General features: G+C 49.3%; 1 protein-coding gene across 2 annotated transcripts in view; it reads left to right on the forward strand.

Moving 5' to 3' along the window:
- The window catches only part of DENND5B (DENN domain containing 5B), a 98,129-nt gene extending 86,690 nt beyond the window's left edge, over positions 1–11,439 (forward strand). For both annotated transcript variants that reach the window (XM_088521549.1, XM_088521550.1), the window contains 9 exons: positions 1,905–2,033; positions 3,151–3,272; positions 4,863–5,008; positions 6,394–6,512; positions 7,256–7,443; positions 9,026–9,108; positions 9,273–9,399; positions 10,248–10,422; positions 11,242–11,439. In XM_088521549.1, coding sequence (XP_088377675.1) covers positions 1,905–2,033; positions 3,151–3,272; positions 4,863–5,008; positions 6,394–6,512; positions 7,256–7,443; positions 9,026–9,108; positions 9,273–9,399; positions 10,248–10,422; positions 11,242–11,425 — 1,273 coding nt within the window. In that variant the 3' untranslated portion in view covers positions 11,426–11,439. The remainder of the gene's footprint in view (positions 1–1,904; positions 2,034–3,150; positions 3,273–4,862; positions 5,009–6,393; positions 6,513–7,255; positions 7,444–9,025; positions 9,109–9,272; positions 9,400–10,247; positions 10,423–11,241) is intronic.
- The last annotated feature ends 580 nt before the right edge of the window (positions 11,440–12,019 follow it).

Raw genomic sequence — 12,019 nt, forward strand, 5'->3', positions numbered from 1 at the left:
GTGCTCGGGAAGGGCAGGGACGTGCGCGGGCCCGCGGACGTGCCCTCCGGGTGTCCTTTTTGCAGCTCACAGAGAAACAGCTCCTCATCTGTTCCGCTGCCCACGTGGCATCATGTGAAAGAGGAAGAAAACTTCTTTTTAGAAGCTTTTTACCCGGTAACCTGGATTTTGTCACTGGCAAGCTGCTACGGCTGCTCCTATCGATTGTTTATTCCTGGTGGCAATGCAGGTGTCTACCTACAGGGCAGAGCAGGGCGATACGGACGTCTCAGTGGGTCTTGCCAAGGCACAAACCAATATTTGGAGAATTGGGGCAGATGCGCCTGGGCAGAGAGCAGAGCTGGGTGCTGCTGAGAGGCCTCTCACCTCGCTTGTTCCGAGCTAACCTGCGTTCCAGGACAGCACTAAGTCGTAGCCTTTAAGGCCATGGTCCTGTTATGTTAGAAACTCTTGTAAACACGAGGGAGTATTTTTCCCAAATAATGCAGAGTCTAAATATAACACAAAGCACGCGCTTGGGTGCAAGAGACAGATGGGGAAAAGCACGAGACAGTGAGACTGTACTAGTCAACGTAAAAAGCATCAGTCACAGCATGACTTTGTTGGATTTTCTGTGGAGTAAACACAGCCAGATTTCCTAACGCTCTGCAGTGCGCCGAGGGCCTTAAGGGAAGATGGAGGAGGTGGCAGTAAATGGCAACAAAGATCAGTTCAGACTCAGCTGATGAGACTATAGGCCTGCCACAGAGGTTTAGTGCTGAATTGCCTAAGTGTCTGTGCACTTAAAATGCAAACTGAGGAAAAATTAAGAAATTGCTGCCCTTTCTTTCCCCTGCTGGAAACCGTTACTCACTTTTGTGGCTGTTTTTTTTAACTAGGTAGGGGGTTTTGGAAGCAGCGTCAATCCGCCGTGGCAGGTCTCTTCCTCCTCCAAAGCTCCTTGTACTCGGGGACTGGAGCTTCTGGCATTCTCCAACCTGAAATATTGGATTAAAAAAAAAAAATAGGCAAAACCAAAGAAGACAACCCCACGAAACAGTTCCGCTTTCCTACAAACCAAATCTGTGGAGCTTGTGGGCTGCTTCGTTTTAGACAACCCCTTGCACAAGGGCCTGTTACATCCTGGAAAAGTGGGGCGATCTTACTGGGAGGGTATTCCTTGGATAAAGGAGCTGGTACTTTAAGGCAATCTGCACTCTCTCTCCTGGAAGGGTTTTGTGTAGACTCCCAGGCCTGTCTGACATAGGTTGGTGGGGACCAAAGTAATATTGTTTCTGGAGTGTGCCTGCCGCTTGTTTTTTCTAATAATCCTTTTTTCCTGGGACACCCCATTGCTGCTGCCATTGAGGGATCTGTTAGAGCCCGTGGGTTTCTAGTCACTCTTACATCTAGGCTTATCTTCAGATGACATCATGGTTTGGAGAAGCTCTTAAGGTGCTTGTGCTCGGCCCTCAGACTGCCGGTCTGCGTGGGCACCTCGAGGGGCTGTAACAGGACCTCATAGAGAGGCTGCGTTCTTAGCAGTACAGGCAGCATCTGTGGGGCCATCCACGCCGGGCACCGTGTCCCCGGGCCACGTCGGGACTCATCCAGGCTGCTGCAGTGCTCGGGGACCTCGCTATGAGGTTGCACTCGGGGCTTCCTCCTGCTCAGTGCGGTTTCTTTAAGGGTTTTCTCTCTAGGGTCGAGCTTCTCTAGAAACTGTTTTCATGCAGGTTTTGGGGTTTACCAGGAACTGTGTGAACTTTGATTGCGCTTCCGGGGAAGCGGGATTTGGCTCCATCTTGCCCCGCAGCAGTTCCTGTTGGGAAGGTTTCCCAGCACAGCCGCTGCACCGTGCTGGATGCTGCTGCTCGGAGCATGTCGGGTCGTGGCGATTGATTTATTATTTCCCCTCGTTTCAGGCATGTTCAGAACATGAGTGAGATCAAGACAGACGTGGGGCGAGCCCGAGCCTGGATACGGCTTTCCCTGGAGAAGAAGCTTTTGTCTCAGCACCTGAAGCAGCTGCTTTCCAACCAGGCGCTCGCCAAGTAAGTCAGCCCTTGTTCCCAGAGCTTTGCTCTCACCTCCCGTTCACGTTACAGCCCTTCTGTCTTAGCACCTCGTGCCAGTGAAGCAGTGAAATGCCCCATTTCCCCCAGCAGCCCTGAGTTAGGCTGCCCCAAGTGAATTGCAGCCCCTGGTCCTTGCTGCAGCCCGGCTGGCTCAGAGGTCTCGCAGCTTTCCTGCTTTTCCCTCCTTTTGCAAGCACATATACCCAGGCACTTCAGGCTCGCTGTGGTCTGCCCATGTAAGTGCTGGTGGAGATGTTGCCTAGCAGAGATGTTCATTTCCTCACAGCAATCCCTGTAGGAGAAGCAAATCCTCTGAAAAGCAAATGTCCCAGCTGAAGCATGCAGCTTGTAGCGGGGCCGGCTCTGTGAGGAGCTGTGTGAAGGACTGCTGCAGAGGCTGGCCAGGCCGCAGACCTGCTGGTGGGGATGTGATGTGTCCCTGTACTGAAGGCACAGAGGGATGGCACCTAGCGTGGCTTGGCGCATCCTGGTTTTTGATGCCTTCTGTTTAGTTCTCTGTGCTGGAGGATGGAGTGGAAGGAAGATTTAGGGTATTAGGCAAGCTTATTCCGTGGTGGGGATGATAAGGGGAAACCATGAATGGGCTTAAATGGGGATGCTCTGCGTTGGCTCAGATCTGCCGTTGTGGGTAGCACGAGTCTGTGCTTTGATGTGAGTCTGTGCTTTGATTCAACATAAACAAAACTGGTGTTTTAAAGGGATGAACTTTCTAACAGTGAGGGTGACAGAGCACTGGAACAGGCTGCCCAGAGAGGTTGTGGAGTCTCCTTCTCTGGAGATCTTCCAAACCCGCTTGGACACAGTCCTGTGCCACGTGCTCTAGGTGTCCCTGCGTATGCAGGGGGGTTGGACTAGATGACCTCTAGAGGTTCCTTCCAACCTTAAGCATTCTATGATTCTGTGATTCTATGATTCTAGTCTAGTGTCTGTGGTGTGAGCTGGGCTCAGGGCTCACCCGGCCCTTGGCCGAGCGCGGTGCTGACGGAGGCGCCTCCATCCTCCAGAGCCGTCACAGGCGTGCCCAGGAGGTGTGGGCTTTCTCAGTGAGACAGCGATGTGTTTGCTTCCCCAGGAAACTCTACAAGCGCTACGCGTTCCTGCGCTGCGAGGAGGAGCGGGAGCAGTTCCTGTATCACCTGCTCTCGCTCAACGCCGTCGATTACTTCTGCTTCACGAGCGTCTTCACCACCATCAGTGAGTGGGAGAATCATTCTTAGCCCCCTCAAGATAAACTAGGTGCTGCCGAGGGGTGGGTGTTTGTGAGGGGGTGTCTCTGCGGCCTGCCCGGCTGCGCCCTTGCTCGGGAGCCGCGGCCGGAGCTCCCTGTTCCTCTGGGAAACCAGCCGGAGGTCACGGCCCTGCCGGAGCGTTGGGGATGAGAGCGGAGGGGGGCGATGGCAGAGCGCGCTCTGGCACTTGGAGTCCTCCTTGCGGAGCTGCTCCTCTTTCATCATTCCTCCAAGAAAAGCCCCGCTGCGTCCTGAAGTGGCTTTCTGGCCTGCGCTGAATGTACATTGTGAGCAGCCTGCTCTCGGCAAGCTGAGGAGGAGAGGGAAGTCTTGGAGGATGGAGTACCAGGCGCTTTGTGCTGCCCTGTGTATTTTCCACTTCTTCCTCTCTCGTTAAATGGCCACAAGGTTTCCTTCCGTCGCCCTTTTTTGTTAGAACGAGAGGAGGGGTGGCATCAAAACCTGAACAGAAATCTGTTGTCCCTCCAACACTGGACACGGCTGAGAAGACAGGACCCCATGAGATGACCTATTTTGGGGGTTGACTTTAGGGGTTTTTTTCCTAATCCATTTAGAATGAAATTAAGTTATACATTAGAATAGTCACTTACTCTACTCTTTTTCTCCTCTTAAAAAATAAAAAATCTCATCAGAACTAGCACAGTGCAAGGAGATTTATTCATCCTTGATTACCCTGTTCCTCTGGGGCATCCTGCTTGGCTTGGCAGCTTTCCCCTGCAGGACAAGCGCTTGGAGCTTTGGGATATTTTTCCTGAGTGCAGTGTCATCATACAGTGCAGTTAGAGAAAAAAAAAAAAAAAGGCTTATTTTCTCCAAAAGTGGCCTTTCAGCTTTTTAAACGTAAGGAAAAACCACCTTGTGGTGCTGTCGTACAATATCTTGCAGTCAAGTCCAAACTGCTGTCTCAAGAAGACATAAATGGTACAGATTAAAAAAAAAAAAAAAAGCCAAAAAAAGAGCCAAAAAAGAGTGTGTGTGTTGCAGGGGGAGATGCTGGCAGAGACTCCTCAGATTTGAGGTCTGCCTGTACCATTACCAGCCTTGTCAATATTCCGGACATTCCCAGCTCCCCCCTGTCGCTTTCTGCGCGTCCCACACTCACCATACCGCGATGGCTTGACGCAGATGGGATTTACTCCCCTCGTAATCTATTATATTTTTAATTCCCTCCGGTGAAGCAGCGGCCGCAGGGCGAGCGCTCACGCCTGGCGCGACTGCGCAGCACCACCTTGCGGCACCCGAGCGGCGCCCGCTGCTCCAGAAGTGCCTCCGCGGCCCAAAAATCCTCCCCTCGGAGCTGGTGAGGGGCTCCTGGAAGAGCTAAGGAGCCGCTTACCCCGGGTTTAAGGAGCAGCCGCTTGGAGGCTGCTCCTGCAACTCGCTGGCAGAAGGGAGCGCGCGTGGAAGCCTCCCGAGAGCGGCACTGCCGACACGGGGCTGGTCTCCAGGGGGGAGGCATGGCTGGTTCTGCGAATTGTGCTCATTCTGAAAAGAAATGGTCAAGGCTTTCTGTTTTTCTTCCTTCTCCTCCCAGTGATCCCGTACAGGTCGGTGATAATCCCCATCAAAAAGCTGAGCAATGCAATAACCACGTCAAACCCGTGGATTTGCGTCTCAGGAGAGCTAGGAGATACCGGCATAATGCAGATTCCTAAAAACCACCTGGAAATGACATTTGAGGTGAGTGCACTCTCATTACCTTTAACTTCCAATATGGGACGTGCTTCCAAATAAATATTTATTTGGCAAGGATTTAGCACGTTAAGAACCCAATCACATTCTGTCCAGCTTTTCCAGGTTGCAGAACATCTAAAATAAAGCAGGGAAATAGGGCTGCCTGCCCCTCCTGGGTCAGACCACAGCTCATATGAGCACACGGTGGGTCTCCTCCACCTCTCCTGAGGGGGTTGCTCGTGTTCTCCCAGCTCCTGTACCCAACAGCTTTCCAGGCCCAGGGGCAAACTGCAGAGCTCCCATCCCCAGCAGGCTCTTTCTTCCCTGCTTGCTGAGGTGTTTCCCTCTTTGCCTTGGACACCTTCCTGTACTCCCGCCCCTGGGTTTCAGCCTGGCTCAAGCCCTGGTAAGGAGAGATTACTTAGCAGTACTTGCTACTGAAATTAAAGTTGCATCTACTGAACATAAGCAAAGTGATCCAAAGCAACAACCAAATATTGGTGGATTTGGGCAGGCATGGTATTTTCCTGCTCAAAAGCTGCCTACTGTTTAGATATCAATATTTGGTAGAGAAGCTCTCAAGACTTCTAAAAGGCAAAATAACAAGAATTTCTAAGGACTATGGTAATGCTATTCTGGAATACTTTTTTGACTGAAGTTTCCCCAAAACATAGACTTGCCACCCACTGTGGAAAGAGTCAGCCTGAACTGCTTGTTTGCCAGTGTTAAAAACAGCAAAACCCAAGGTCTTGTAAGGGAAGCATTTGGGTGATGTTAATAGATGTAGCTGCCAGCCCCAGCTACAATTACATATTGCACTGGAATCCAGAGTCCCGTTTTTCCTTGCATCCATCTCATGGTGATCTTCATCTTATCGTAATCGTGATTTTGGCCTTGCCCAACAATAGGCGGAGTGACCTTTAAGAGGAATAAGGGATCTAGGGCCCACTTCACAGTGGGCAGTGATCCCACCCTAGCAAAGGTCAGTACTAGAGATGCTATTCTGAGGAGCTGTTTGTGCTGAAGACTTCGTTCTTCTACAAAAGCACACCTTTTTTGTCACCTTAGCTCAGAAACTTGTAATTAGCACAGAATTATTCAGGGTGAGTTCTCACAGCAAAGAATATATTATCCTCACGAGGTTTTAACAGATTTATTTCAAGGTACTTCTTTTCTCCTGTCTTACCTCAAAACAGAAATTTGTGTTCTCCTCCCCCCCCCCATCCTCTTTTTTGTTTTTTAAGCTGTGTGTATTTGGTAGAAAATGCCCGCTATATAAATCAAAAGAACCTGAATAAGAGCATGCATTAGAGGCCATCTGTGTGCATGTGGTGGGAGGGAGGAGTGCTCTGTTGTTACTCAAATGGAGTAAAACCCGTTACTCATTTCAGTGCCAGAATTTAGGAAAGATGACGACGGTTCAGATCGGTCATGACAACTCAGGGCTATTAGCCAAGTGGCTGGTTGATTGTGTCATGGTCAGGAACGAAATAACGGGACACACGTACAAGTAAGCAACAAGTTTCATTCCTGTTCTGTTTTGCCATGTCTGAAGTTGCTAGCGGTCGCGCGGCCTTGTCCAGGAAATGTTTGTCTGCTCCTCCAGCGGGCAGAGCTTCGATGGAAAAGCAGGGCTGGTCTGAGTGCCAGAAAGGGCTGGGTTGGGTTATCGCACCACACGTCTCTCATTTCAGAAGTCAAAAAATCTGGTAAATATTAGATGTGATTTGAATATCAGGTTTTCTTCCTATCGCTCTGAGATAAGACAGGCTTCATGGATGCTTTTGAAGTGATTCATATGTTTCTGTGCAGTGATAAACTCTTGATTTTAAAACAGTGTGCTGCAATTGTGCATAAATGAGCTCTTTAAACCCCAATAGCTGGAAAGATTGTTCGGGGGAAAAGCTTTGGGTTTTTGTTTTAATGGAACCAATAAATGAAAACTCTTGCATGCCTAAATATGCTAACGACTGTACAAGAATTTAAAAAAAAAAAAAAGCACTAACAGAAACCTAAATTACATCCATGCATAACATTTTTGTGTGTCCAGTGCTCTTCAGCAAGCTTTACACATAGTTCTTTTTCCCTGGGGATGCAGGTGAATGTGGTCTTTGCCTTGTTGGTACCGTTGAGGCGATCGCTGCCTGCTCGGTGGCGGTTTGTGAGAAGTTTGGGGCTGTTCTTCTGCGCCCTGGCAGGGTGTGCAGGTGCTGGCTGTGCCTCTAGCCCTGAGTTGAAGCCTGTTACCGGCAGGTTTCCGTGCGGCCGGTGGCTGGGCAAGGGGGTCGACGACGGCAGCCTGGAGCGAATCCTCATCGGGGAGCTGGTGTCGGCGACGTGCGACGAGGAGCTGGGCAAGCAGTGCCGGACGCCGCCGCAGCAGAAGTCCCCGACGACCGCGCGCAGGCTGAGCATCACCTCCCTCACCGGGAAGAACACGAGTGAGTCCCGGCCTTCCCTCCTGGGACGGGGACTGAGGGGAAGGAGCCCCGCTGCTAGCAGGGGAGCAACCCAAGGCTTGGGGGAAGAGCAGGCACCGCGTGAGGGACAAGCTTTGCTCCTGCGCCGTCTCCGTATCCCTGCGTGGCTCCAGGATCGTGCGCCTGGCCTCCCTGAATGTCCCCCAGCTGGGAGGGAATAACCTCTGTCCCCCGGCGCACAGGGGTGTGAAGTGGAGGAGGAAGCAGGGTTGGCCGTAGCTAATACTGCTCATCTTCACGGGCCCTTTTGGCAATCAGCCTCTCTGGAGGGCACTTCAGAGGCAGTGCCTGATGGGGATGCTCTGAGCTGCCTTTTGGAGGAGCCTTTCTCCAGAGGGAGCCTTCATGTCCCTACCATTAATCTTTGCAGGTAACTCCACCTTGCTGCAGCGAGGCACGGGGCTGCAAGGGCTGCGTGGTGCCCTGTCAGCTCAAGGGTACACATGACCCCGTACGAGTCCTGTTCGTCAGCTGGTCTTAGCTCTAGTCAAATTAGAAGTTGTGGCTGCTAAAATGGCAAGGAATTGTTTGCAAGAGTCATGCAACATTTAAAAATTGTCATTTTTAAGTCACTGGAGCTGTCTACATGTGCAAGTCCGTATTGGCTCAAGGTGTAGGGCACCATAGCTACTTGCAAAGCATTTCTTTAGGTGTGAGAAAAGCCAAACCCAATAATTCAGTTGCCTTTTAACCACACGAGGATATATTTTTAGACTCTTGGAGATGCAGGTCATCACATATCAAAATGATACTGAATTAAACCATACTTCCAAAATACCAATTGTATGACGATTTCATGGTAACCAGTGTATGTCTGAAAAGCTAGAAAGAACTTAAAAGAAGAGCTATGAAAATTATTTAAGGTCTGGAAGAAGCCTGCTCAAAATTGGAGGAAATAAAAGCTCAGTCCGGAAAGCAAATGAGGAACTCAGAAACATTCTGCAGGCATCTGCATGGGAAGAGGAGTGGTTAAATAAATCAGCACATGAAGGCATAGCATAATTCAGCAGCAACATGAAGCCAAACAAAGTCAGAGCAGAAGTAGGGCATACGTTTTAGCATTGAAGGTATCCGATGATGAGACAAGCCCCATAAAATATATCCCTCCTGTGGCTCCGTAAAACCGTGTGGGTTCAAGGCAGGAGTGCACAGGTGTTCTGGCCTGTGTCATGTAGAAGTGAGCTGAATGGCAGGGCTATAACCTTCCAGCCCATGTCTCCCAGCACGAGGGTTGCTGTGGGCTGTGTGATGGGCAAGATACCATTAACTGAAGTAAAATGGTGGTAAAGGCAGATCCTTGAGTTGTGCATTTTTAAGTGGGGCAATTTACTTGCCTTTTCCAAGATTGCTCATCTTGGAAAAGATGCCTCTTATAAGCTGCTTGCTTATAATGAAGGCTCAGGTTTACTCATGACAAATGAATCCTTGAAGTCTTCCCTGTTGAAAACACTGAATGTTTCCTGCAGTTCAAGCAATGCCATTGTGACAATTCAATGTTTTAAAGTTGCTGTCTCCCACTACTGTGCTGTCCCTCGTTTTACAGAGCCTAACGCGGGGCAGATCCAGGAGGGAATCGGAGAAGCTGTGAACAATATCGTGAAACATTTTCACAAACCAGAGAAAGAGGTACTTCCTATTTACCATTGCCTGCTCTGTATCTACTATGGATGTAAATATTGTTACAGACAGAAATGGAATTGAAGCACCTGTAGAGAGTGTTAACCTCTACAGCTGAAGCTTCTGGCGTAGGAGCAGGGCAGGGTGTGCTCACAGCCTCTGCCTCTCCTCAGAGAGGGAGCCTGACCATCCTGCTGTGTGGAGAAAACGGCCTCGTGGCTGCACTGGAGCAGGTCTTCCACCACGGGTTCAAGTCATCTCGCATGTTTCATAAGAATGTCTTCCTCTGGGATTTCATAGGTAAGTGGCTATATGGTTGGGAGGCAAAAGGAGAAGAAAGATGAGGGCAAAAGAACTACTCATGAGGGCAAAAGGACTACTCATGTGCAGACCTCAGGTCCGTATCAGCAAGGCTACACATCTGCTCCTGCCTAGCAGTTGCTCCAGGTTACTTAAAACGAATGAGAAACAAGAAGGAAGATGAGAAATAATAAGCTCTCTGGAAAGGATGAATGTGGATCTTTGCAGAAGTTTAAGAACACTTTAAATTCTAGTCATTTCACTGAAACATGAGTGCTCAAACAGCTGCTCTTCTGTCCAGAAAGAAGGTGGACTGGAGGCTGCAGTAGGGTAGCTACTGATGTGAAGGGAAGTTGGGAAAGGGCAAGGAGTGGATGGCTTAGATTTGTAGTTGTTTGGGAGAACTGTCCTCACCACTGGACTGGTCTTCTGGTGATAATTATCTGTAGGCCTGTGTTGTGGTAATGTAAAAGCTACTTATTCTCTTAAAACATGCTCACAAGTTGAGATTCTTAGCCTGAGGGCAAGTTCTCATTCAGAAAAAAATGAAAAATCGCAGCTGATGGTATCACTTACAATGAAACCAGTGACAGATGCTCTTGTGGGGCTGGTGGATGTTATACAGCTCTGCTGCACGTCAGCCAGTCTGCTGGCCACCGCTGGGCAACCGGGGTGGAGTTTTCCAGCTACCTGTTATTTTTAGAATGAGGAAAATGTGTGAAAACTGTGCAATAGCTCTTGGCAGGCGCACTTTTTAAGGGCTCCCTTGTGCAGTTCTGAGTTGCCATAAAGCTGCTTCTCAAAGGCACATTTTACTCACTGAGTTCTTATTTTCTTTCGTACCCCAGAAAAAGCTCTTGCTTATTTTGAAACCAGTGACCAGATTGGAGACCATGAGGAGGGCCTTTTGCTTCAGAGATCTTCGTGCAAATCCTTCTGTCATTACGTGAATGCCATCAATACAGCTCCGAGGAACATTGGGAAGGATGGCAAATTCCAAATTCTGGTTTGCCTGGGGACCAGGTAATTAACCCTTCTTCTCCATTATATGTGTCCTCTTGCATTAGACTAGAAGAACACTTGACACCTTTATTATAAGCCTTTATTTTTCTCTTTTAGGATATTTTATACCTGTCAGTTATCCAGTTCCTATTTAGTTTGAGTAGCAGACAGAAAATTGCAGCAAAGAAACAGTAATAATACATGCTTAGTGTCTAAAAATGTTTCTGACTTCCTATAACTTATAGCTTGAGAGTCGTGGGTAAGAAATCTGTCTTGAAACTGTGCCTTTGAATTGCAGGCTTTGGGAATGCAGAGCTCCTCCACAAGAGCTGGTGCATTTCCAAAGCCTCATTTTACATGTGAAAGTGGAGCTCTGAAAGATGTTAACCATTTTGACAAAACTGTGTTAGGTGACTCTTCCTTTCTCAATGCTCTCTGTCTTGGGCTGGGTGGGAGGGGGGTGATTATATTTGGGAGAAGGTGGTATGTCTTGAAATAGGTACTGATTTTAACTTGTGTCCTGAAACCCAGTTGGACAACAGTTTTCTGCCCTTTTTTTTTTTTTTTTTTTTCTCCTGGGTTTTACTCTCCCTGTTATTGAGTTCTTCGAGATTTGTCCTTTGTTGTTGTTGTTGATATGTTTCCATCTTCATTGCCACAGTATGGTCAGTTATATCTATCCTATTTTGCTAAAAAAATTAAGAGCCAGGATTACACAAGAAGATTCTTTATTTCATTTTTTTTTTTTTTTGCACAAACACCGTGCATCCCGCACAGAAAGGAGAGTTCACGTTTTTAGAGAGGGGTTCTGGCTGCTAACCCACCGCGTGGCTCTTGCAGGGACCACCTGCTGCCCCAGTGGCTCCCGCTGCTGGCCGAGTGCCCGCCCATCACGCGCATGTACGAGGAGAACGCGCTGCTGCGGGACCGCATGACCGTCAACTCCCTCATCCGCGTCCTGCAGACCTTGCAAGACTTCAACATCGTCCTGGAGGGATCGCTCATTAAGGGAGTGGATGTTTAGCAGGGCTCTGCCCAGGACTTGGCTGTTCCTCGCTCGGGAGCTGCGGCCGGCGACGCGGTGGGACTCGGACGCGGCCACAGCGCTCGGAGCCCCCGTGGCGCCGGAGCGGGACTGTCCTCCGAGGCCGCCACGAGCGAAAATGCAGTATTGTAGTTTATTTGAAACGGAAATTTAGTATAAAATAGAGTATTTTCATGTGTTAGATGTGTGTAAATACGCTATCTTCTTTAAGAAATTATATTGCTCTAAGAACATTTTCTTAAGCTGAATGTTCTCATTCTGGATATGAGTAGCTTACGCCCCAGGGAAGGACTTGGGAGGCAGGGCAGTACCGAGGCTGGAAGGGATGCTGCTGCTTGCTTGCAAGGAAGAAGCCAATTGATGTGTAAATACAGCGCCAACTCAGCAGGGCTTTTTTCAGGTGTTGCAGATAAGTACAGCAGCTGTCCGTACGCAGCCGTCGTGGGCGTCTCGCTCCGGGCCACGTGGTAAGCGTGTGCTGTCTGCCCTGCTGTACGTGGTCTCCCTGCGGGTTGATTTTGTTGTTGCTGTTGTTTGTTTGGTCGAAGACGCCACGTTTCCGACGCACGGAAG

This window comes from Tinamus guttatus, unplaced genomic scaffold (genome assembly GCF_059628265.1).
Source record: "Tinamus guttatus ecotype Peru unplaced genomic scaffold, ASM5962826v1 Tinamus_guttatus_pri_ptg000125l, whole genome shotgun sequence".
Lineage (NCBI taxonomy): Eukaryota > Metazoa > Chordata > Aves > Tinamiformes > Tinamidae > Tinamus > Tinamus guttatus.